General features: G+C 40.2%; 1 protein-coding gene across 2 annotated transcripts in view; it reads right to left on the minus strand.

Annotated features, from left to right (window-relative positions):
* CDK19 (cyclin dependent kinase 19) overlaps positions 1-9,030 on the minus strand; it is a 178,102-nt gene extending 169,072 nt beyond the window's left edge. For both annotated transcript variants that reach the window (XM_082669056.1, XM_082669055.1), the window contains exon 1: positions 8,851-9,030. In XM_082669056.1, coding sequence (XP_082525182.1) covers positions 8,851-8,978 — 128 coding nt within the window. In that variant the 5' untranslated portion in view covers positions 8,979-9,030. The remainder of the gene's footprint in view (positions 1-8,850) is intronic.
* Between the last annotated feature and the right edge of the window lie 15,836 nt (positions 9,031-24,866).

Genomic DNA, 24,866 nt, shown 5'->3' on the forward strand with positions numbered 1-24,866 from the left:
AAAATCAGGAGATAGAGAAAAAGAACAGGAAAAAACTTTGTTACCTTCCTTAACATTCACACGAGGAAGACCACAGATAATATCTGAATTGACAAACCAAGAAAAAGAAATTTAAGTTTATAGCTTAAAGTCATAAAAGTAATCACCACCAAAAAAATTTAAATAACAAAGATAAAAAATTTGAAGGTTGAGATGGGAAAACGGAAAACAGGGGATAGTGAAATCTCTCAAAATTGCTCAGCTCTTCTAATGGAAAGTCAACAGAAACTGCCTAAAGTTGATAAGACAGAAGTATACGTATGCTACTTAAAGTTATAATGGTAAGCAGCAGCAAAACTTAAAACGGAAACAGTTAACACTGGTTATCTCTGAGAAGTGAAGGGGGCTTGGGAGTGGGCAGTGAGAAGGAAGTACTGTTGGAGTTCTTTAATCATGTGCAACTATTATTTGATAAATTTTTATTTATTTATTTATTTTTGGCTGCATTGGGTCTTCATTGCTGCATGCAGGCTTTCTCTAGTTATGGCGAGCAGGAGCTACTCTTCATTGCAGTGGCTTCTCTTGTGGCGGAGCACGGGCTCTGGGAGCACAGACTTCAGCAGTTGTGGCACGACGGCTCAGTAGTTGTGGCTCGCGGGTTCTAGAGTACAGGCTCATTAGTTGTAGTGCACGGACTTAGTTGGTCTGCGGCATGTGGGCTCTTCCTGGACCAGGGATCAAACCCATGTCCCCTGCCTTGGCAGGTGGATTCTTAACCACTGCACCACCAGGGAGTCCAATTTGATAAATATTAATAGCATAAAAATAAAAATATTTCCACTTTGATACAAATTATAAAGATGAAAAGATTGCTGAGAACTTAGTTAATAGAACTTTGGATTTCTAAATTACACAAGCTCAAATTACATATAAATTTCCAGAAGAAAGGAAGGTCACAAACAGTTTTATAATTTGCACCAAAATCCAAAACAATAGGATTCACTCAGGTTTAAGTCACTCTTAAAATGCAAATATAATTAGGGACTTCCCTGGTGGCGCAGTGGTTAAGAATCCACCTGCCAATACAGGGGACACGGGTTCGATCCTGGTCCAGGAAGATCCCACATGCCGTGGAGCAAATAAGCCCATGTGCCACAACTACTGAGCCTGTGCTCTAAAACCCGCGAGCTACAACTGCTAAGCCAGCATGTCACAACTGAAGCCTGCATGCCTAGAGCTCATGCTCTGCAACAAGAGAAGTCACCGCAGTGTGAAGCCCACGCATCACAAGGAAGAGTAGCCCCCGCTCGCTGCAACTAGAGAAAGCCTGCACGCAGCAACAAAGACCCAATGCAGCCAAAAATAAGTTACTTAATTAATTTTTTTAATGCAAATATAATTGTAAAAGGGAAAGGGGAAAAGGAAACTAACTTTTGTAAAAAGCAACAATAGTTTGTGCCTCAAACTGCTTAGGTCTCTCACCAATGAGCTTATTTAACAATCATAACTAAAATAACTTTTCTACAGAAAGATGCAACTAACCCACCTATGAGGTGAAAGTTTTACCTTATTTTTCCAGCAGCCATAGACTTACCTTTCTGTCCAAATGTAAATATCTATAGATATCTGCAAAAGTTTGCCATGACAGGGCTTTGGTCTGTGATCACAGAACAAAACAAAGTTAGCTGGCCTACCTAGTAATTAAATCCATATGCTGATCACGTTCATCTTAGTAACTGAGATCAACCACAAAGTCTCACTGAAATAATATTTTTAAATAGAAAATATACAAGTTCAAAGCCTCTGTAAGGAGGGTATATTTTTCCTTTAGAAAGGCTGACTCAATTAGAAATTAAAAGTATTTTATAAGGACATAAATTATTTGAGGACTTTACAGGTTATTTCTCTTCGATCCATCACCCACTTCTGTATAAGAACTCACACCCTCAATAAAAAACTACTGCTGCACACTTGTATCTTGAATTACATCCTGTCCTCTCTCTCGAGATTCTTTTATCCTGCACAATGCATGCTCAAAATGGCTATTACAGGAAGTGTTGGACTATCAGCTATTTATAAATGGACAAAAATCTTTAAATAGCTCTGTTAGCTACCTCTTTATGGTTCTAGACCTTAAAAACTACCTGTTTTCAAAGACATAGTCATGCTGGTAATTCAAAGTGTTCAAAGTGTCCTTTTATTTTGGAATCCAAAGCTGCACTAAATTATATAGTCACAATATCACAAGATAACAAACAAGCTGATCTTTAAAAACACATTAGTCGAATACTCTTAGTCTAATCATTTACCACCAAGAAAATTCCAAATTGCAATATATTGCCTTCAAGCCTTCTATATTGATGTCTAACCCACACTACACTACTTCAGAATTTTGCAAAAGACACAATTTAACACCACATATTAACTTTTTATCCAGTATATCCAGTTCAAAAATATAGTACACAAAAGTAAAAATTCTTAATTCATCAATATTGATATCCATTGTACTGAAAAAAAAACCCTTTCCATTGATCTACTTTTTTCCTATCTAAAACTGACATGTCTTTCCCATGCTGCTAAAACAGTAACTTGCATTTCCTATGCAAACTAATAATTTAGAACTCATTTTGTATGTATTAATAATTATTATTTTTAAAGTCTTAACATTTCTCTTCCTTATTCTCAGCCCTCCTGTCTCCAGTCTTTAGAGATTTATATCGGGTACATCATCATATTTACAGATCATTTCAAGGCATTACTTCCAAAAGTAAGCAGCTTTTAGAAACTTAACTTACAGGGATACTAATATGCACAAAATACTGTACCTACTAAGGATATTCACCACAGTGTACTTGCAAAAGACTGGAGACAGCCTAAATGTCCATCAAGAGGGATAGTTAAATGTATGTAAGTCAATACAATGTAATATAATGAAACTATTATAAGGAACTAGGCATCTCTGTACATAACATATGTAATGATCTTCAAGGTTATATACAAGGTTAAAAAATATACAGCAGGAACAGTACAGCACACTACCATTTATCATTAAACACACACACCTCCGAGAAAATCTCTCTAAAAAGGAAAACCAAGAATGGTTGCCTCTAGAAAGGGAAAAGGGTGACTGGGAAAGGGAAGGCTTACAGTATGTTGTATAATCTTTTTTTTTTTTTTTTTTTTTGCCATTGAAGAATTTATTGAAGCATCAGAATACTCAGAACAAACACATTGAATGTATTACAAATTACAGATTTGGCAAAACATGGAGGGTGGCAACCAGATTATATAAGCTTTTTTATGCACACACATTTACTACTTACTAAACACATATGCTCTTTTTATAAAATGAAATACTTTTTTTTGAATAGTAATCAAATATCCTTGATAGATTCCATTCACAAATTGACAGCTTTTCAGTTCAAGTATTAGCAAACTAATACTCAAATTTTCTATTACTTGAAAGAAAAAATACAAACTTTCCTATTTCATTTGTCCACACCATCAGTTATACGTTTTTATTAAAAGGTCACTTCATGGATTTACGAATTGTGTTGCTAAGCCGCTTGTTCCAAAAAACTCTAAACCTGAGAAGTCCAATATCACAGCTACTAGCCAGTTTCTCGGTCACACTAACTGCATTCCTTGAGCCACACGTGGCTAGTGGCTGCCATACTGGACAGCACAGATGCATTTTCATCATTGCAGAAAGTCCTACTGGACATCACTGCACTAGACTAAGGGCTGGCAAACTAAAGCCTGTGAGCCAAGTACAGCCCACCACCTTTTTTTTTTTTTTCCTCCTGGAACACATTCTAATTTGTATTCATTTATACATTGTCTGTGGATACTTTGGCACTACTATGACAGATTCAAGTAATTGTGACATAGATGGTAGGTATGGCCCACAAAACCTGAAATATTTTGTTTCTGCCTCTTTACAGAAAAAGTTTGTCAGCCAGTGCTCTAGACAATCAGATTTCATTGAAAAGAACATTCCCCTGGGCTCCAAAAACAAAGTTCTGAAGGCTTGCAGTGCATAAAGAACCAATTAAACAAGCTGATGTCCACTTGATTTACTAAGTGATAAAAGTATTTAGTTTTTTTAACATGAATCCATAATACCAGAAAATTTCCTAAAATATGTTTGAATGCTGACGTTTTCTAAGCATCTCTATAACATCGCTAGTAAAGCACAGAAGACAGATTACTATAGTCTAGCAATTTTAGAAGAACTGGCCTAAGAAGAAAAAAAAGTGCTTAATAATTCAAAAAATTACCCGTTACTTATCAAACTATTACAAGAAGTGTTATCAACTGTCTTGAAAAGCAGCACATTATTTCTTACAGAAAAAATTACACTAGACCTAGTTAATGTTACATAAATATTTACATTGAACTGCTTATCTCATATAGCATCCCCATATTTCAGGCTTTCAAAACAATTACTGAAAACACCAGTTAAGTATGTTTACCAGAACAAATATATATATGTTTTCCAATTTAGGGCATTTTTTTTTTAATTTAATACAATTTTTGAGTGTGCTTACATACCCAACCCTGTACAAGTTGCTGGAAACAGGATGATGATGATCCATTTGTAGTTAATAGTTTATGGAGCAGACTAGTATCACAGTGATATTATACACATAAGAACAAGAGGGGCAGACGCACAGATAATGAGTACACTGGGTAACTAAGGGAAGACTTCTAGAAGAAAAGCTATTTGAATTGGATATTGAAGTGGGAGCAGGACTTCCCCAGGTTTGTGGGAGGGGGAAGGAAGAAAGGAATGGCAGAGCAACACCATTCTGGTTTGAGTGCAGAAAAAGAAAATGAGACATGAAAAGGACTTAGCAAATCCTAGGGAAAAAATGAGCAGTTGAATGCTACAGAAGCATATGGCTTGAACACACTGGGAAAAAAGGAGGGAGGTGGTGGCAGGCGTAAAGGCTGTAAAGACTAAAGACTTTAAGATCCAAATGCAAATGGCTTTACACGCCAAACTAGGGAATTAAGATCTGATGTAACCGTATGAGCCACAGAGAATATACAGCTTTACAAGAAGAGATATGACATGATTGATTTTATTTTGTTAACACTGGCAGCAACTTGGATCTTGGACTTCAGTGAGGGAAGACTAATGGCAGAGACCAATTCGGCTATTATGCAAATCAGAGATGATGGCCAAAAGTAATGAGACTGAAGATGAAGAGAAACCAGATAAAGAGAAGCAACTGCATGTGGTAGAATCTCCAGGCCTGAACTCCTACATTTTTAAAATGCCCCTGATATGTGATACTTTCCCTTTTCCATATTTTTCGGTACAGATGTAGTACCCTTTGCATGGAAGAAGTTTATACAATAAGATTGTCAAAAGTGGAAGCAATGTGGTCTTTTTTGTTTTTTCTCCCAAGGTATTAGGAGGGAAAACACATTAGGAAGTACAAGAGCTCAAGAGATCTGGATTACAGGCTTGTCTTTGCCAAGACTATGGGCATGACAACCTCTAAAAGCTCTGGTTTTCTAATTTGTAAAAAGAAGAAATTAGACTAGATGATCTGAAACTCTTGAAAGCTCTAAAATACTATGATCACAGTGATACATCTTTAATCTTTGGGAGGTCTCCAAAAAAATGCAAATACAATTATCTATTTTAACTACGAACAAAATGTGAAAAACCTGTTAAAATCATACTACACTTATTGTGAAGGATTCATGACAGACATTAAAACATGTAGTTACCAACGACTTCTCATCTGAAACCCTAAGGCAAAACTGAAACTCAGATAACTCTGTCAGCCATTTCACTTTCAATTACTATATTTCAAAATAACTCCAAAAAGCAGCATTCTTTTATTGGAGTGGTTCAAAAGACTAAATGAATGTCTGCAAAGTTGAATGGTAGTATTGTTGGGTACAACAGTTTTCAGACATAACACTAGTCTATGGAATCATGTTTGCTTGAACCTCTTATTCACAAAAGAACTTTTTAACAATATTCCTTTATCAATCAAAACAAGAAGTGTTTCAAACTTGATAAATATGGTCTTGAGATTTGTAACCACACTGTTATGTGACTTTTTCCTAATGTTGAAAACTGTATTACAAATTCTTGCTCATAAAAAGTCTAGAAATATTCTAAACTGGTTTCTCTTCAAGAATAACTTCTAAGCCTGATTTTTTATTTTAAAAAAAAGGATAGCTGGGTCAAAAGACCCCCTTCCTTCAAAACAAAAAGATGGAACAAATAACATTGCTATTAAAGGTGAAAAACCCAGATGTAAATCTTGCATTTCCAGTCCATTATAAATTTATGTAGCATAATTAATACAGCCTAAGTTAAAGTCATATTTCAAGGGAAACAATATTCTAAGGTTCTATGAACTCTAGTATTAAACTATAAGCAGAGGCTTTTCTAATGATGTTTTATGTTACATTACTTCTTCCAGTGTTTCTTCTAGAGACCTGAACAATTTTGGGATTATATGCTACATTACATACACCAGAATAGTTCCTCTTTAAGGTACTCACGTGATTTCTCTCTTGCTCCCTAAAATAGCATTATACATCTGAGTTAACCAAAATAAATTCTGGAAAGAGCTATACTGTAATTTACTATGATCTGAGTGTAAAATCCTTTACTATGCGAATCTGTATCAGTTTAGAACCATCACTAAAAACTTTCTGTTCTTTCAAATCACTGGTATCAATGAACATAACACTAATCCTGCTACCAACCCACAAGAGACGTGGGTGTTTACTATAAAGCCTTAAATCTCAACTAGACTCTTGGTTCAAGAAAAAAAACTTTATACTGATTTTTCTTACATGTAATTTAGTGATTTAAAGTAATGCTTTCAGATCCTGAAAGTTTTTTTTAAAAGCATATATTTTGAAGATATACAAACTGATCTTACTCTACTAAAGAAGCTTTATTAATTCTAATTAAACAAATTTCACTCAAGAAGGAAGTGTATTCAAATCAAGAATTTTATAAGAGGGGAAAATATTCAAAGAACAAATATAAGCGGGAATTAAATTATCTGTTCTTTGTTGTAGCCCGTGCTATCCAAATACAATTCAGAAGCAGAAGTTAGCTTTTCTTAAAAGCTGCTTGCTAAAAAACAAAAAACTTTTTTTAAAAACAGAATTAAAATACATTTTTAAAATTCCAGTCCAAATATATTATAAATTTAGCATGAGGAGTATGAAAAACACCGCCCCTGATTGGTTTTGTAATGCCAGTGCCGAAATAGGAAAGCTAGATGTGCTTTCTCCAAATATATCTGATAAGATTCCCACAGGAACACCAATATAACAAGTAGAGTGGATATTCCAAAGACAAAACACAAGTTAATTACAGTACTTCACATTCCAAGACACTCATCCAAGGACACCTGGCAATTAACTAAGGAATTATGAGAAAAGTTTACAAACAACTGAGTACTATGGTGTCCGTTCACTTACAACGAGAAGAAATTATTTGCAATAATAATAATCCTTTACACTTGTAAAGTACCTTGTAGTTTTCACCATGCGCGCGCACGCGCGCGCGCACACATACACAAACCCCCCTACCTACTTTGGTCCTAGAGTTCATCAATCAACCCAGAGAGTGTGCAGAACGATAAGCAGCACTTCAGGTCTTACTAATATCACTGTGGCTGATATTCAATTCATTCAGAAATGTTTCGCTATGATCCTAAAAACTCATCCACATAGTTTGATCGTCTTTAAAGTTTAAGCGGGATACGCAGATGTTCCCGGGCTCCCTAACTCTGGGGAAGGGGAACTCCTGCCAAGATGGGCCCTGAGGTGACAAATGGTTTTAACCCACCCTTCGCAGGCAGAGAACTGGTTCCACCTGTCCTGGAGTACGAGCCGTGTGCCCTCCAGTACGAAGGATAGGCATTCTCAATACAACGTCCAGCTCTCCTTCTCCTATGAGAACAATCAGTAAGGGCTTCCTAAGGGGTTCCTACGATTCTCCCTCAACTCCCAGGAAGACAAAGGTTCAGACCCACTGTGTTACTCGAATTCCGTTCTGGATAATCTAGGTGCCCCATAAACCTCAGCACGCAGTCATTTGGCAGAGGATGGAGGGGAGGACCTAAGAATACCCAAGGTGCGGGGAAAGGAGCTACCAGAGCAAACTCTGAAGTTCTGCGAGCAAAACGCGGTTAACCTCTCAGAAGGTCCTACATTCGAGGGAAGGTGCGGAACTGAGAACGTGAGAAATCGAAATCGGAGGCAGGCGAAGTGGCGTGGAGAAGTGGCCGGGTATACGACTGGGACTGAGGGACTGCGCGGAGGGGCCATCGGGTTGGCTGGCCCCAAGGGCGAAGGTGCCCAACAGCTCAGATCCGTGAGGCTGGCGAGGACCCAGACGCACGGCCGGCCGACGGACTCCTCGGCTAGGTTTCAAACCGCCGCCCCCGGGAGGCGCTCAGCCGATTGGAAGTTCCACCACGACCGTCACCAGCCCAAGGCCGGAGCGGCAACTCCTCGGCGGAGCTCTTCCAGCCCTCCGCGTCTCCCCTGGAGACCAGACACCCACAAACTCCACCTCCCACCGAGGTCCCAACTCGAGTCCCGCCGCCAGCTCCATGCACGCAGAGGGCGCCCCGCAGGACCGGACCTACGCCCCCCGACCGGGCTGCGCCGCGGGAGTTCAAGGGGTGCGACGGGGCCGCGCGGGGGGCGAGCAGAACCCACGTCCCTCAGAGTCTGCCCCGGGACGCGGCCCCGCGACCACCTCCGCCTCGCCCCCCGGGCACGGCCCGACCCGGCTCCGACCCACCCATCCCGCGCGGTCGCGGGCAGAGCTAGGACCCGAGCAAGCCTACTCCCCCCCGCCCCTGCTCTTACCCATCTTTTCGCCTCGCCTTGTAGACGTGCCCGTAGGTGCCGCGTCCCACTTTGCACCCTTCGTACTCAAACAAATCCTCCACCCGCTCCCGCTCCGCCGCCAGCTTCGCCTTGAAATCATAATCCATTGTCTGCTTTCCCCATAGAGGCACCGGAACGCGGGGGCCGCCGCCGCTCAGTCCCTCCTCCTCCTCCCCCCGCGACCGCCGCTCCACTTCTCGGGCCACCTCTCGGGCGCGCGCGCGCGCGCCGCCCGCCGCCCTGCAATCCGCCTTCAGCAAGGGACTCCTCGGCGGCCGCGGCAACCACCTCCTCCACCTCCTCCTCCTCCGCGGCAGCGGCGGCGGCAGCTCCCGCAGGAACCCCCAGTCCCGCCTCCCCCCTTCATTTCCTTGTTTTGGAACCTGGTGGGCCGCGCCGCGGCTTCCTCGAGCTCATTAACGAACCAGCCCGCCCGCCCCGAGATCGCGGAGACTCCTGGGAAATGTAGTTCCTCGGGCCTCAGGAATGGCTTGAGTTTTGCGGCTGAAGGAAATACAACTCCCAGGCTGCCGTGGGCCACTACAGCCCCACCTTCACAAGGCGTGCACGCCTGCGCACTGAGACCGCCCCCCCTCAGGTAGCGTTGGACTACCACCAGTTCTTGTTAAGGTAGAAAGCGCAAAGTTGTGGTGTGCTTTCTGCGAGTTTGTGGGAGCTGGTGGAAAGAAGGCGCTTGTTCTGGTGCAAGGAAGATACTCTATTATAATTGCCCCCGTGCGAGAAGGAGAGTGGAAAGTGTTTAACAAGCGCCTTGCCCAGGAGCTTGCTCCAGTGGTTTACGAGGGAAGGACTGTGGTTAGGGCAGTTGTACTGAAGATTGTTGTTTGTTTTTTTGTAGCAATTGTCCCGCCTCTTACCCCGCCCCCATCCAGCCGCTCATTGGCGGAGAAGAGAGAATGACGTCCTCGTTGGTGCGTGGGTATCCCCAGGCTTTGGCTTCTTTCCGACTCTTGATTGGTAATTGGATGTGCTAGGTTCTTCCTGATAGGATAATCTTTTTTCTTTACGATGCAAAAACCGTATTTCAAAAGCTGAACATTCAGCGGTTTCCTACTTCTAGCATCGGCCAGAGAACATTAACTTCTGCGCCCTAGTCAGCCAATCATCCTTTTCTTGGCGCTCTAGTCATGGTCTCCTCTTACCATATGTGATTCCCACAGCCAAGCTTTTGGCCATCTGTCTAAGGACAATTAAGGTGCCTGCGGAACGCAGCGTTTTGAAAACAATCATTTGGGTTGGATTGTAAACGGATTTTTTACGGTTTATGCATAATGGTGTCGTTGTCCTAGAATGTTTAAGAAAGTCTCCTTTATCAAGGTGAACGTTGATTCATTATTGCATGCATAAAACGTAGCAAATGTTTGGGATGCAATCTTAAACATGGTGCTAGGATGGGACTTACACACCACATTCAGTGGGAGCATAGAGCAGGAAATAGTCAATTCTACCTGAAGTGGTAAGGAAAGTTAATAGTAGTGACCCGCCTGCTAGGTTTTGGAAGAAACCTGGAAAACTAGAGAGAGGCGTGGGGGTGGGGTGGGGGGAATTGTTTACTTACTACAACAATGTTTCCTGGGAAACTTCCTCAGATCTTGAAATAAATCATGAAGTATCTGAGTTTCTGTTATTTCCAAGCACTATGATAAGTGCTGGAGATACCAGATGAAAATTGGTCTTTTCCATCAGGGACTAAAATGTATTGAAAAAATAAACATGCAAACAAATTAAAAACTATGTGGGTACAAAGAGCAATAGTAGAATAGGAGGGCTTCCAGAAGAGTCAGGGTAGGCATCATTAAGGGGGTAGTTTTCAGCCAAAATTTAAATAGTCTTATTTGAAGGACAAGTGGGGAAGTAGAAAAGAATTATTTCTGGCAGAATGGCATGTGTATATATCATTGACAGAACCTGATATATTCTGACAAATGCAAATAGCTTGAACATTACAGATTAAGACAGGAAAAGATGATGGCTAAGAAGAGACTGGAGAGATAAGCAGAGGTCAGAATATGAAGACCTATATATGTCAAGCAGAAGCTTTAGATTTCCTCATTCTATAGGCAATAAAAAGCCGTTGAAGACTTTTGAGCCAAGAAGTAATCAATATTGTGTATTCAAAAAAATACTTCTGGACTTCCCTGGTGGCACAGTGGTTAACAATCCGCCCGTCAATGCAGGGGACGCGGGTTCAATCCCTGGTCCAGGAAGATACCACATGCCGCGGAGCAACTAAGCATGTGTGCCACGACTACTGAGCATGCATGCCACAACTATGAAGCCTGCGCACCTAGAGCCCGTGCTCTGCAACAAGAGAAGCCACCACAGTGAGAAGCCTGCACACCGCAAGGAAGAGTAGTCCCCTCTCGCTGCAACTAGAGAAAGCCCGCACACCCCAACGAAGAGCGATGCAGCCAAAAATAAATAGAATTAAATCTTTAAAAAAAAAAAAAAAAGAATTTGACCACACCGTTGTTACCAAGGATGGGGGAAACAGACATTCTCCTGCATTGCCAGTGGAAGTATATATTCACAAAATATGTACCAATACATACATTAGATTTTGGTTTGGCAATATCTATCAAAATTACATAACAGTATCCTACAATTATACTCCTTGTGGCAGATGCTCTGATAAGCCTTCCTAGACACACACCCCTTCAGGACTAAAGGATGTACTATTCCCCCAAGCTGCTGGGAGTGCTGCCGCAGCCTTCAGCTCTCAGCCCTCTTCAGGAATTGCCTTGTCTAAAGAGCCACCTCATCTCACCTCACCTCACCATTTTCCTGGAACACCCTACATCCAATGACTGATTAATGCAGGGATATAAAGGCCCAGACCTCTCACCCCACTTCGGGACAACCCTGATCCTATCTTCAGAACTCCCTGTTGGGCTGACTCAGACCGTCACTGAGAATGCATTGCAGACCAACTTCTCAATCTCCCCCATCCTGCTTTCTTCCTTTTCCTTCCACAAGATTGATCCCATCAACATTCTGTAATAAACTGATTACATGTTAATCTCCATATCAAGGTCTGCTTCCCCAGGAGCCCAGTTTGTGGAATTCCCCATGTGTGCAATATGATACAACTTAAGGTTATTCATTGAGCATTGTTTCTACTAGGAAAGGACTGGGAAACAACAAAAGTGTTCATTAGAAAAGGACTGAATAAATAAATTATGGCACATGCACCAATGGATTATTATGCAGCCCTAAAAATAATTCAAAAGCTATGAAATATGCCCCTCAAATCTCCTCCTTGCAAGAAAGCCCCAGTTGCTAAGCTCTGGATCTACCACTGCATTTGCAATGAGGCCACAGTCCCCAATGGTTGCTCCTAGCCTATGACTGACCATAGCAGGATACTATGCTGGGAGTGCTGCATAGGCAGGTCCATTCCTGCAAGATGCAGAGTTCCTCTGACAGGTGAGTTGAGCCTAAGGACTCCCCAGGCATAAGCCTGTCTGACACTTCCTTTGAACTCTGTTGCAGTCTGAGTCACTGCCTACCCAACCCTCCTTCCTTCCCTCTCTCCTTCACAGGGGCAGATTAGCCTCACGATCTGACAGCTCCTTCAGCTCCCCCCCCGTCCCCCCCCACCCCGTTCTCACAGGCATTTCCTCCAATAAGTGTCTTACAGGTCTAATCCCATCTTGGCATCTACTTTTCAGAAGACCTGATCAATGAGGAAATTGTTTGGGTATTGAAATGGAAAGACCTCCAAGATATCAATATATTTTTAAGTGAAAAAAAAAGCAAGAATCAGGAGAGTGTCCATAATATGCTAACATTTTTATACAAAAGAAAAAATACATACTTTCTTGTGTATGCATGACTTATCTGTAAAAGGACCACAAGAAACTGCTCAGGGAAGGAAAACTGTGCTTGAGAATCAGAGGTAGGAGGGAGAATTTGTACTGTATACCTTTCTGAATTCTGATCCATGAAATACTGCCTTTTCAAAAGGTAAGTAAATAAAATTTAAATGAAAAAAAGTAGAAACTTGGCTAAAAAGGAAGGCGAAAGATAGATAGGATTGTAGCTACCATGGTCAAGGGAGGTTCAGAGTTTTGTTATTAGTTTGTGTTTAATAAGGGGAAGGAACTTTTCATATATATTTTTTATTGGAATATATTTGCTTTACAGTGTTGTGTTAGTTTCTGCTGTACAGCAAAGTGAATCAGCTATATGTATACATATATCCCCTCTTTTATGGATTTCCTTCCCATATAGGTCACAACAGAGCATTGAGGAGAGTTCCCTGTGCTATACAGTCAGTTCTCATTAGTTATCTATTTTATACATAGTAGTGTATATATATCAATCCCAATCTCCCAATCCATACCACCCCCCTTCCCCCCTTGGTATCCATACATTTGTTCTCTACATCTGTGTCTCTATTTCCACTTTGCAAATAAGTTCATCTATACCATTTTTCTAGATTCCACATATAAGCGTTAATATACGATATTTGTTTTTCTCTTTCTGACTTACTTCACTCTGTGTAACAGTCTCTAGGTCCATCCACATCTCTGCAAATGGCACAATTTCATTCCTTTTTATGGCTGAATAATATTCCATTGTATATATTTACCACATCTTCTTTATCCATTCCTCTGTTGATGGACATTAAGGTTGCTTCCATGTCCTGGCTATTGTAAATAGCTGCAATGAACATTGTGGTGCATGTGTCTTTTTGAATTATGGTTTTCTCCAGGTATATGCCCAGGAGTGGGATTGCTGGATCATATGGTAGTTCTCTTTTTAGTTTTTTAAGGAATCTCCATACTGTTCTCCATAGTGGCTGTATCAATTTACATTCCCACCAACAGTGCAAGAGGGTTCCCTTTTCTCCACACCCTCTCCAGCATTTATTGTTTGTAGATTTTTTGATGATGGCCATTCTGACCAGTGTGAGGTGATACTCATTATAGGAACTTTTCATATATTGAAGGAAAAGAGCTGGTGGAAAAAGAAAAGGCGAAACCAATACTCTTCAGTACGGTGTTCAATAAATTACATGAGATTTTGAACACTTTATTAAAATAGGCTTTGCGTTAGATGATTTTGCCCAACTCTAGGCAAATGTAAGTGTTCTGAGCATATTTAAGGTAGGCCAGGCTAAGCTATGATGTCCAGTAGGATAGGTGTATTAAACCCATTTTCAACTTAACAATATTTTCCATTTAACGATGGGCTTAACGGGACATAACTCCATCGTAAATCAAGGAAGATCTGTAATAACTTTTCATTTCTATATGACATGGGAAGCATGATCAAATGCAGAGAAAAAAAGCGGTGGCAGTAAGGGCAGGGGGCTTGAAGAAGGAATGATGATTTTGGCAAGTAAGTGGAGTGAGAATGAGAGCTAACATTTACTGAATCCTAGGCATTTTATATAAGCTAGCTAAATATATAATCCTTACAACCACCATGGGAGGAAGGTATGCATTATCTCCATTTTACAGATAAAAATACTGAGGCTCCAGGAGGATAGTTTGTGTAGTCAGTCAATGATAGGATTTAATCCCCAGTCTCTAAGACAATAGAGAACAAAGACTGCACTGCCAAGTATCAGTGTCATTTATCAAGATCAAAGTATCCCAATGAGACATTTATCCTTTTGTCGCACTCTATTTTATATGTTGAAATTACCGCCTCTGCTTTTTTTCTTCATATTTGGTTGATATCAGTCACTAGTTCCCCTTTCTCAGTGCATGGAAGAGTCATAGAGCTTATGAAATACAGAAAATTTATAGTTGCCACTGCCACTGAGATGTTCATTGTCTCAGTATGTATAAGAGGGCTTCCTTGCCTTTGCTCTTTCCACTCAACCAGCAACAGTTCTCTGGCCAATCAGATTTTACATGTAAATACCTGTTATGCTTCTGGGAGCCATATTCAGTACTTGTGGCACACGGGCTTAGTCGCTCTGCAACATGTGGGATCTTCGCGGACCAGGGCTCGAACCCGTGTCCCCTGCACTAGCAGGCAGATTCTTAACCACTGTGCCACCAGGGAAGTCCCTATCCTTTCATTCTTTAAATTTCTTAGCCCCACTATAGCATGAATTGTTCCCTGACACCAGAATGCAGCCTGCCCTAGGTGTTAAACAAAAAAACAAATAAATGATAACCACCCAGAAATTAATAGGGCCTAATCACATGCCAGTAAGGAATTTGAAAAGTTTGATCTAAACATTTAAAAAATGAGTTTATTTGACATAGGTAGAGAATGAAAGAATAAAGTGATGGTTTCAACAGTTTGTTCAAGTCAAAAGGAAAGGTTGGATTTCCCTGGTGGTGCAGTGGTTAAGAATCTGCCTGCCAATGCAGGGGACACGGGTTCAAGCTCTGGTCTGGGAAGATCCCACGTACTGCGGAACAACTAAACCCGTGCACCACAACGACTGAGCCTGTGTTCTAGAGACCACGAGCCACAACTACTGAGCCCACGTGCTGCAACTACTGAAGCCCTCGCACCTAGAGCCTGTGCTCCGCAACAAGAGAAGCCACTGCAATGAGAAGCCCCCGCACCACAACAAAGAGTAGCCCCCACTCGACGCAACCAGAGAAAACCCGCGCGCAACAACGAAGACCCAATGCAGCCAAAAATAAATAAATAAATAAATTTATTTTTTAAAAAAGGAAAGATCGGTGTGCCCAGCTTCCAATGGGTTAGTCGTGAGGAGAACTGAGCTGCAGATCTTGCATATCAGGTTCACTGCATATGTGATGGAATTAGTAAGCAAAGTCATGAATTTTTTAATGCTTATGCCCTTAGTCATGACCAGTTTATAAGCTATGTGGAAGTCAAATTTGAATATGGATAAAATTTCTCTTAACAGTCGTATCTAAGTCAAGGAAATTTATTGAAGTGATTTACTAAGTTGTTTCCTCATGGTTTAAGGCTCAACTCGCGATCATCTCTTTCAGGAAGTCTTCTCTTCCCTCCCCCAGACTAGGTTGGGTGCCCCTCATCCGTACTGGTAACAGCCTGTGAGACCTCTCTGCACTTTGCTTATCTTATGCATACCATGTTTATCTGTCTTTCTTCCCAGATAGTCTATGACCTCCTCAATGAGCAAGGATTAGATTGGTTGCTTTCCACATTCTTATATTTGATTATTTTTTTGTCTGGGTATACAATTCCAAGTTAAAAATGAATTTTTCTCAGAACCATGAAGGCATTACCCCCACTACTTTCTAACATTCAGTGGTTCAGATGTGTTATAAGACTGTTTTACTCCTTTTTAAGTGTCCTATTTTTTCCATAGAAATGTTTAGCATCTGTTCTGTAATCTTGAAGATATAATCTTTCACAGGGATGTGTCTGGTTGTGGGTATTTTTCATGCATTTTGCTCTGTCATTTCCTCTGGTATTTTCCTTCCTCTTCTCCAATGCTGTCACGTCACTACCCCTTTTTGCACCCTTTTCCTGTAAACTGAATCACTGTGCTGTACACCTGAAACTAAGACAATATTTAAATCAACTATACTTCAATTTAAAAAAAATCAGGCGAGCTAGTGTCTTTGGCAGGTGATTAATATATGTTAGCAATGATACTAATCAGTCTTAACACTTCTGAAATGTTAATTCTTTATTAGCTGAACCTAAAATAAATCAATAAGAGTATTGAAACATAATAAGGATGAAATCCAAAATTTGTTGAACAGGAACAATATCAATGGTATGTCCTATATGAAGATTATTGTGTGTGATCATTTGGTTTTATGATTATGATATGTTTTAGTAAATGCACTAGTTATATCCTTGCTGATGTATTTTTGCTAATCTTTCATAAAGTGAAAGTTTTGTTGTGATGATACATATCAGACGGTATTCAGTGTTACAGAATCAGTATTCTACAGAGAATGAAGAAATAAAGCACTAACTTAACTGGAAAAAAAAGAAAAGAATCAGGCAAGTGTGCAGTTATATGTACAAAGATGAACGTGACTATGGTTTTTATGATAAAAGTTAGAAACAGTTTAAATAATGGTTAAATAAATAATAGCATATCCCTTCAGTGGATTACACTGCAGCCATTTAAAAGAATGGTATAGGGCTTCCCTGGTGGTGCAGTGGTTGAGAATCTGCCTGCTAATGCAGGGGACATGGGTTCGAGCCCTGGTCTGGGAAGTATACCACATGCCGCAGAGCAACTGGGCCCGTGAGCCACAACTACTGAGCCTGCGTGTCTGGAGCCTGTGCTCCGCAACGAGAGGCCGCGACAGTGAGAGGCCTGCGCACCGCGATGAAGAGTGGCCCCCGCTCACCGCAACTAGAGAAAGCCCTCGCACAGAAACGAAGACCCAACACAGCCAAAAATAAATAAATTAATAAAATTAAAAAACAAAAGAATGGTATAGATCTAATTTGTATTAATAAAAAGGAATATCCATTTATAGTGTGGAGTAAACAACAAACAAACAAAAAACCTCACAATAGTTTATAAACTATGGATAATTTGCCATACTATTTTTCATATAGGGTATCTCCCAAACATTTCTGATCATGCATTTTTGTTTTAAACTGTTAGGAAATTCATAGGAATTCTATGCTAATATTTTCATATTTAAATCATAATAAAACATAAGATATCAAATGGCTTAAGTTGGGAGGTTTTAAATATCTATATACACCTTCATTTATTTTACTGAGAGTGAACCTCATGGGAAGAGCAAGTTAATAATATTTATAAGCTGATGAAGGGTTGGTCCCTATTGGTAGGTACAAAAGGATATTTTCTTCCAGTTGTCTACATGCCTTCTATAGAGATTAGAAGAATTCTGCCTGAAGTTTTAGCATCCCCGTCTGTACCTGATACATAAAATATTCCTCTGATTGTGTAAATTAAGTCTTCCAAGAATTAGAGATAATCCATTTCTAAAAAGCTTATTAAGAATTTTTTTCAGCCTCTGCTGGGTTTTAGTAATTAAGGAAGAAGAAAAAATTCAGTCTATATTCCATCTGTATTTAGTCTGCAAGTATAAAGAACCATAGACCCCGTAAAAGTCACATTTTCATTTTCTTAACAACTACTTTCTAATTGCACCCTTGAAATATATCCCATTAAATTGTTTGATGCTCCTTGGAAAAGGATCTATGTTATGTGATACATTCCTTTTGGACCTTAATACCAAGGAAATTGTCTCTGGAATAATTTCCTTATGTAATTTACTGAGTTTTCCTTTTTGATTTGGTGATTAGGAAGCTCAGTGTTAATATTTCAAACTCGCCTATAGTAACTGTGTTAGGCTATGTGGTAGGTGTTTTCCTATTCTACTTTCACTGATTCTAATTTGTTTTAATTTAAACTTTTCTGTATGTGTCTCATAAACTATTTCATTCTTTATGGAAACTTTTATAATTTATATCTTACCTATTCATGAACAACTGGTCATTATTTTAATACCTATCATTTCTTATGGATTTATAAAAATGGTGTCTCCTACACACTTGAGTGATACAGGGAAAAGTTATTTTATTCTCTCCAGGCAAGACATGAAAAAGGAAAGTAAATAAACTAGCATTACTGCATACCTACCATGTGATAGGCACTGTCATAGGCAGTTTTTAGCATACATTATCTTTTTATCCCTTTAACAATCTTGTGAAATAAGATCCTACATTTAGATATGTTAAGTGATTTGCTGTCACACTGTTATTTAGGAGTGGACCTCAAATTCTGATTCTTTAAATCATGCTTTCTCCATTGTATTATAACCACCTCCAAATTTTATTACTGCTAGAGTCATCAGCAACTGCACCTTTAAAGCATTTTTCTAGGGCAGTACCTCTCAAACATTAATGTACAGATGAACCACCTGAAGATCTGGTTAAAATGCAGATTCTGATTCAGTAGGGCTGGGGAAGGGCCTGAGCGTCTGCACTTCTAACTGCATGCAGTTGGTGCTGATGCTGATTCTGTTGATCCTGGGCCACACTGAGTAGCAAATTTTCAGAGTGTGTTAACACCACCGTTATCTAAGTAGTTACTATGTCAAAGGTATGAAATTGAACAGATGCAGCATTTCTAAAATTGCCAACAGGGCTTCCCTGGTGGCGCAGTGGTTGAGAGTCCGCCTGCCGATTCAGGGGACACGGATTCGTGCCCCGGTCCGGGAAGATCCCACATGCCGCGGAGCGGCTGGGCCCGTGAGCCATGGCCGCTGAGCCTGCGCGTCCGGAGCCTGTGCTCCGCAACGGGAGAGGCCACAACAGTGAGAGGCCCGCATACTGCAAAATAAATAAATAAATAAAATAAAATAAAATTGCCAACAAAATAATCAACGAATGCAGCTGAAACCTCACACCTAGTCTCACAATGGGACTCAAACCCAATCACACCTCACATGGGATTCGAATGTAGCCGAAAGTCAGATTGGGACTTGAGCCCACGGGCCGGGACTGAAACCCACGTCTTTTAATTAAAATCACTCACGTGGTATCCGGACCTACTGAAGCTCAGATTCTTTTATATATATATATATATATATATATAGGCTGCATTGGGTCTTCCTTGCTGTGTGCAGGCTTTCTCTAGTTGTGGCGAGCAGGGGCTACTCTTTTTTGGGGTGCACGTGGTTCTCTTTGCGGTGGCTTCTCTTGTTGTGGAGCATGGGCTGTAGGCACGCGGGCTTCAGTAGTTGTGGCACATGGGCTCAGTAGTTGTGGCTCACGGGCTCTAGAGCGCAGGCTCAGTAGTTGGGGCGCACGGGCTTAGTTGCTCCGCAGCACATGGGATCTTCCCAGACCAGGGATCGAACCCATGTCCCCTGCACTGGCAGGCGAATTCTTAACTACTGCACCACCAGGGAAGTCCTGAAGCTCAGGTTCCTTATGTCTTGGCACAGAAGGAATTCAGTGAGAGGCAAAGTGACAGGCAAGTAGATTTATTAATATAGGACTCTTGTGAGGGATACAAGCAGGCAGCCAAGGGGACTCTGCCCTGAGGACTAAGTGGGAAAGCAGGTTTATTCAGGGAGATACACACTCCATAGACAGAGTGTGGGCCATTTTTATGGCCTGGGTAATTTCATAGGCTAACAAGTGCGAGGATTATTCCAACTATTTTGGAGAAGGCACAGAGATTTCCAGGTATTGGGCCACCGCCCACTTTTTGGTCTTTTATGGTCGGCCTTGTAACTGTCATGGCACCTGTAGCATGCTAATGTATTACAATGAGCATATAATGAGGCTCAAGGTCTACTGAAAGTCGAATCTTCTGCCATCTTGGGCCAAATCAGTTCTAACCAGTTTATGTCTTATCCTCAATGGCTGTGTCATTCTTTTAAAGGTAGTGCCCTGCCCCCTTCCTTCCTGTTTCACAACTGTGTGCAGTGACTATATACAACTTAGAGAATCCTGAGGCTTTGCTTCCTGTGTATAACAGCCTTATGTGGGGTGGTATTACTCCCAAAGCAGACAATTCTTCAGATAACTAGAGGAAAAATCTAGTCAACTGAAAAAACCTCATTTCCTAATCATGTTGGTTAAGTATATTCTTTTCCAAGCTTGCCAGATTTCTGGATGAATCCAGCATTCATACAGATGACTCATGATACCCTAAGCTCCAATCTTTATTATCTTCCCTCCATTTCAGCCACCCTAGCAGTATGGGAGATTAGAGACACAGAATAACCCTCTCTCTCTCTCTCACACACACACACACACACACAAACACACACACACACAAACCTTCATAGAACATGAGAAACATCTGTTCAAATACATTATTGAGCTAGCAAAAAGTTAGGAACACTCAGAGGCCAAAGCCAAGTGAAAGCAGGAATTTGGAGAGGAAAAGAAGCACAAAAGGAAGATTTTATAGGGGATGGAGGGTATCTTCTAAATTCTGGTGACCTTGAACTAGAGTTCTAATGGTCATGAAGGATATGGGAACAGGAAACAAGGCCAAGACCCCAGCCAAGGTAGCGAGTCTAATAGGAGATCCTCACAAACAAACTAGGACACCTTACCTGTCTTGACCTTGGCTTTAGATAGAAGGGAAGGAAAAGCTACCCAAATAATTTGCAAATACAAGCAAAGATTCGTGGCCCAATTCAAACTACCTTTTTTATTTTTTTGCGGTACGTTGGCCTCTCGCTGTTGTGGCCTCTCCCGTTGCGGAGCACAGGCTCCGGATGCGCAGGCTCAGCGGCCATGGCTCACGGGCCCAGCCGCTCCGCGGCATGTGGGATCTTCCCAGACTGGGGCACGAACCCACGTCCCCTGCATCGGCAGGTGGACTCTCAACCACTGCGCCACCAGGGAAGCCCTCAAACTACCTCTTGTTAGGAGATAATTCTTCATGACTCTGTCAAGTTTCTGCACATCTTGTGAGCAGAGGTACTGTCTTTTCAACAGTTTATATAATGAGCAGTCTTGGAGGATAATGATGGCACCTCCTTCTGGAGACAGATTTGCTTACAACCTTGGAAAATAGCCATAACGTCTACCTCTGGGAAAAAAGGCAGTCATGCTTACTGCCCATTATAAAATATCCATGTTCTATAAGTTCTGTGTTCCTTTCCGGTAGTGAGACCTACTGCATGTATAGATGTCACCTAGCCCACTTTGTGTGCCCTGTGGGAATTGGGACTTGGGGAGCCAACACAAATGCTGACACTCTGTTATTGGTTTGAGTAATAACCTGCCCTTAGTCTCTGTCACAAGAGTGGCATGTCTTCTGCTAAAATCCATGCAACTATGGCAGGCTAACTGTGGCAGGTAAAATCTCAGACCTTTCACAGTTCTTAATGTCTAGGTGGCCCCAAACACTTTATGCTGAAATTTTATTTTAAATTGGTCCTAGATTGGTAGTACCCATAGACAGCTAGTATAAGCAAAAGAAAATCCTCTCTAGAGAACACCTTTCAACTCAGGCCTCAAACATTTCCCACAGATAATGTAAAGGAGCCATGAGCTTTTAGTCAATTTATAAAACACACAAGAAAAAAAGGCATGATGAGTTAGAAGCAATTTCAGAAAAGCTTCAGATATTAGAATTGCTACAGAATATAAAATAAGTGTGTTTAACATCTTTAAAGAAATAAAAGATAAGGTTGAAAATTTGAGTAAGAAACAAGAGGTTGTTAAAAAATGACTAGTCAATTTGCAAAGGAACCAAATAAGACCTCTAGAAATGAAATATATAATTGTTGAAGTGAAAATTTTAATGAACGGGTTAAACATCATTAGAAATGTAGCTGAAAAGAGAATTAGTACACTGGAAAATAGATCTATAGAAATTACCCAGAATGTAATGGAGAGCAAATAGGAAATGTAAGATTACAAGCCATGAAAGATAGAGTAAAAAGGTTGATATATGTTGAATCAGAGTCCAGAAGAAAAGAATGAAGAGGCAATATTAAAATGATAATGGCTGAAATTTTTCCAGAATTGGTGAAAGAAACTGTTAGTTTCCTACCACAATGTAACAAATTACCATAATTTAATGGCTTAAGGCAACACAAATTTATTATCTTACAATTCTGTAGGTGAAAAGTCCAATTCAAGTCTCACTGGGCTAAAATCAAGATGTTGGCAGGTCTGTGTTCCTTTTTGGAGTCTCTAGTAGAACATCTATTTGCTTGACCTTTGCAATTTCTAGAAGCTGCCTATATTCCTTGGTTCCTGGCCCTCTTCCTCCATCTTCAAAACCAGCAACAGCAGGTCAAGTTTTTCTCATATCACATCATTTCTGACCCTTCCTTTTCTGCCTCCCTTTTCCATAATGAAGGACCTTTGTGATTATATTAGGCTCACCTGGATAATCTAAGATCATCTCTCTATTTTAAAGTCATCTAATTAGCAATCTTATTTTCATCTGCAACCTTAATCCATCTTTGTCAGGTAACCTAACATATTCATAGGTTCTGAAGATTAGGACATGGACATCTTTGAGGGTTTATTAATCTGCCTACCATAGACATTAATCTACATGTCCAAGAATCCCAATAAATTTTAAGTAGAATAAAAAGAACCTATGCCTAGTCAAAATCCATAGTCATGTCATAAGGAAACTTCAGAATGCCAAAGACAAAGAGAATATATGAAAACAGCCAGGGAGAAGAGAGATTTCCTACAAGTGGACAATAATTATACTAATAGTTGACCTAATGCAACAACTCAAGTCAAAGGCAAAAGAATATCTTTATTCTTTTAAGAACAAATAATAGTCAACTTACACTTATTTACCCAAAAATTATATTTTAAGAACAAGTGATGGGGAGGGGATAAACTGAGAGATTGGGATTGACATATGTACACTAATATGTATAAAATAGAAAAGTAATAAGAACCTGCTGTATAAAAAATAAATAAAATTCAAAAAACAAAAACGCTTTGGGTGACTTTGATTGTTTGCTGATTTTCAGAAGTGTTTTGTGTGTGTTTTATGGGGGAAAGAGAAGGAACTCTTAAATAAATCTAAAAGAAAAAAACCACGTGATTAACAATTTTCTAACCAAGTGTAAACTCAGAGAATTTTCCACTCAAAGACACTCAAGATCTTCTAAAGGGCACACTAGGCTGCAATTAAGCACACATGGATCTGAGATGCAAAAAAGAATGATGAAAAAAGAAACTGCAGAATATGCATTAGCCAGACTTTTACTACAATGTGCTGCATAATAAACCACACCATAAATTTACCAACAATAAGCATTTATTCCCATGCTTACTGGTCTGCAGGCCCACTATGGTTTAGCTGATCTAGGTTGCCTCAGCTCTGCATCAAGCTTCAGGCTGCAGGTTGGGCTCAGGCTTGCTCTTCTTGTCTTACTCTGGGTGCAAGGGCTGAAGGGGAAGTAACTATTGTTGACCAGTGTGTGCATCTCCCACTAGATTGCAAGTACTTTGGGGAATGGCGAGGAGCATACTTTATTCACTATGGAATTCCTGGTAGCTTGTACTTTGCCTAATACCAAGTGGGAATTCAAGAAGTTTTTGCTAAAGAGATGCATAAATCAACCATAATTGCCATTATGAATTGTAAGTATGTTACAGTTATGGATTGCATTCATAATTGCCAAAGAGCCCAGCAAGTGTTAGTACTTAGTACATGTCCAATAATATATTTCAGCACTTTAAAGGAAAGAGAGAGGCACTTCCCTGGTGTTCCAGTGGCTAAGACTCTGTGCTCCCAATGCAGGGGGCCTGGGTTCGATCCCTAGTCAGGGAACTAGATCCCAAGCACTGTAGCAAAAAAGATCCCGTGTGCCGCAACTGAGACCCAGCGCAGCCATATAAGTAAGTATTTTAAAAAAAAAAAAAAAGGAAGGAGAGAGGGAGGGAAGAAAGGAGGTAAAAAGAAAGGAGAGAATTTGATAGATTTTTAAAGTAAATGTATCTAAAATGACCTGTGCTTACCTACTAAACCTTTCAATCACTTGGCCTGTTGATAACAAAATAATTTTCTATTGTTAACATGGCCTTTTGAAGATAGGTCTCCAAAATACAGAGACAATGTTTAAGTTGAAGTATAGTTGATTTACAATGTTGTGTTAATTTCTGCATTACAGCAAAGTAATTCAGTTATACATATATATATATTCTTTTCCATTATGGCTTATTACAGGATATTGAATATAGTTCCCTGTGCTATACAGTAGGTCTGTATCTGCTTTATATATAGCAGTTTGTATCTATTAATTCCAAACTCCTAATTTATCCCTCTTCCATTCCCTTTCTCCTTTGGTAACCGTAAGTTTATTTTCTATATCTTTGAGTCTGTTTCTGTTTTGTAAATAGTTTCATTTGTGTAATATTTTAGATCCCACATGTAAGTGATATCATATGGCATTTATCTTTCTGATTTACTTCACTTAGTATGACAATCTCTAGGTCCATTCATGTTGCTGCAAGTGGCATTATTTCATACTTTTATATGGCTGAGTAGTATTCCATTGTGTATATATATCTCACATCTTATTTATTTTTTAAACCAGCTTCATTCACTTTATTTT

Source organism: Grampus griseus, assembly GCF_964374135.1.
Source record: "Grampus griseus genome assembly, chromosome: 13".
Classification (NCBI taxonomy): domain Eukaryota; kingdom Metazoa; phylum Chordata; class Mammalia; order Artiodactyla; family Delphinidae; genus Grampus; species Grampus griseus.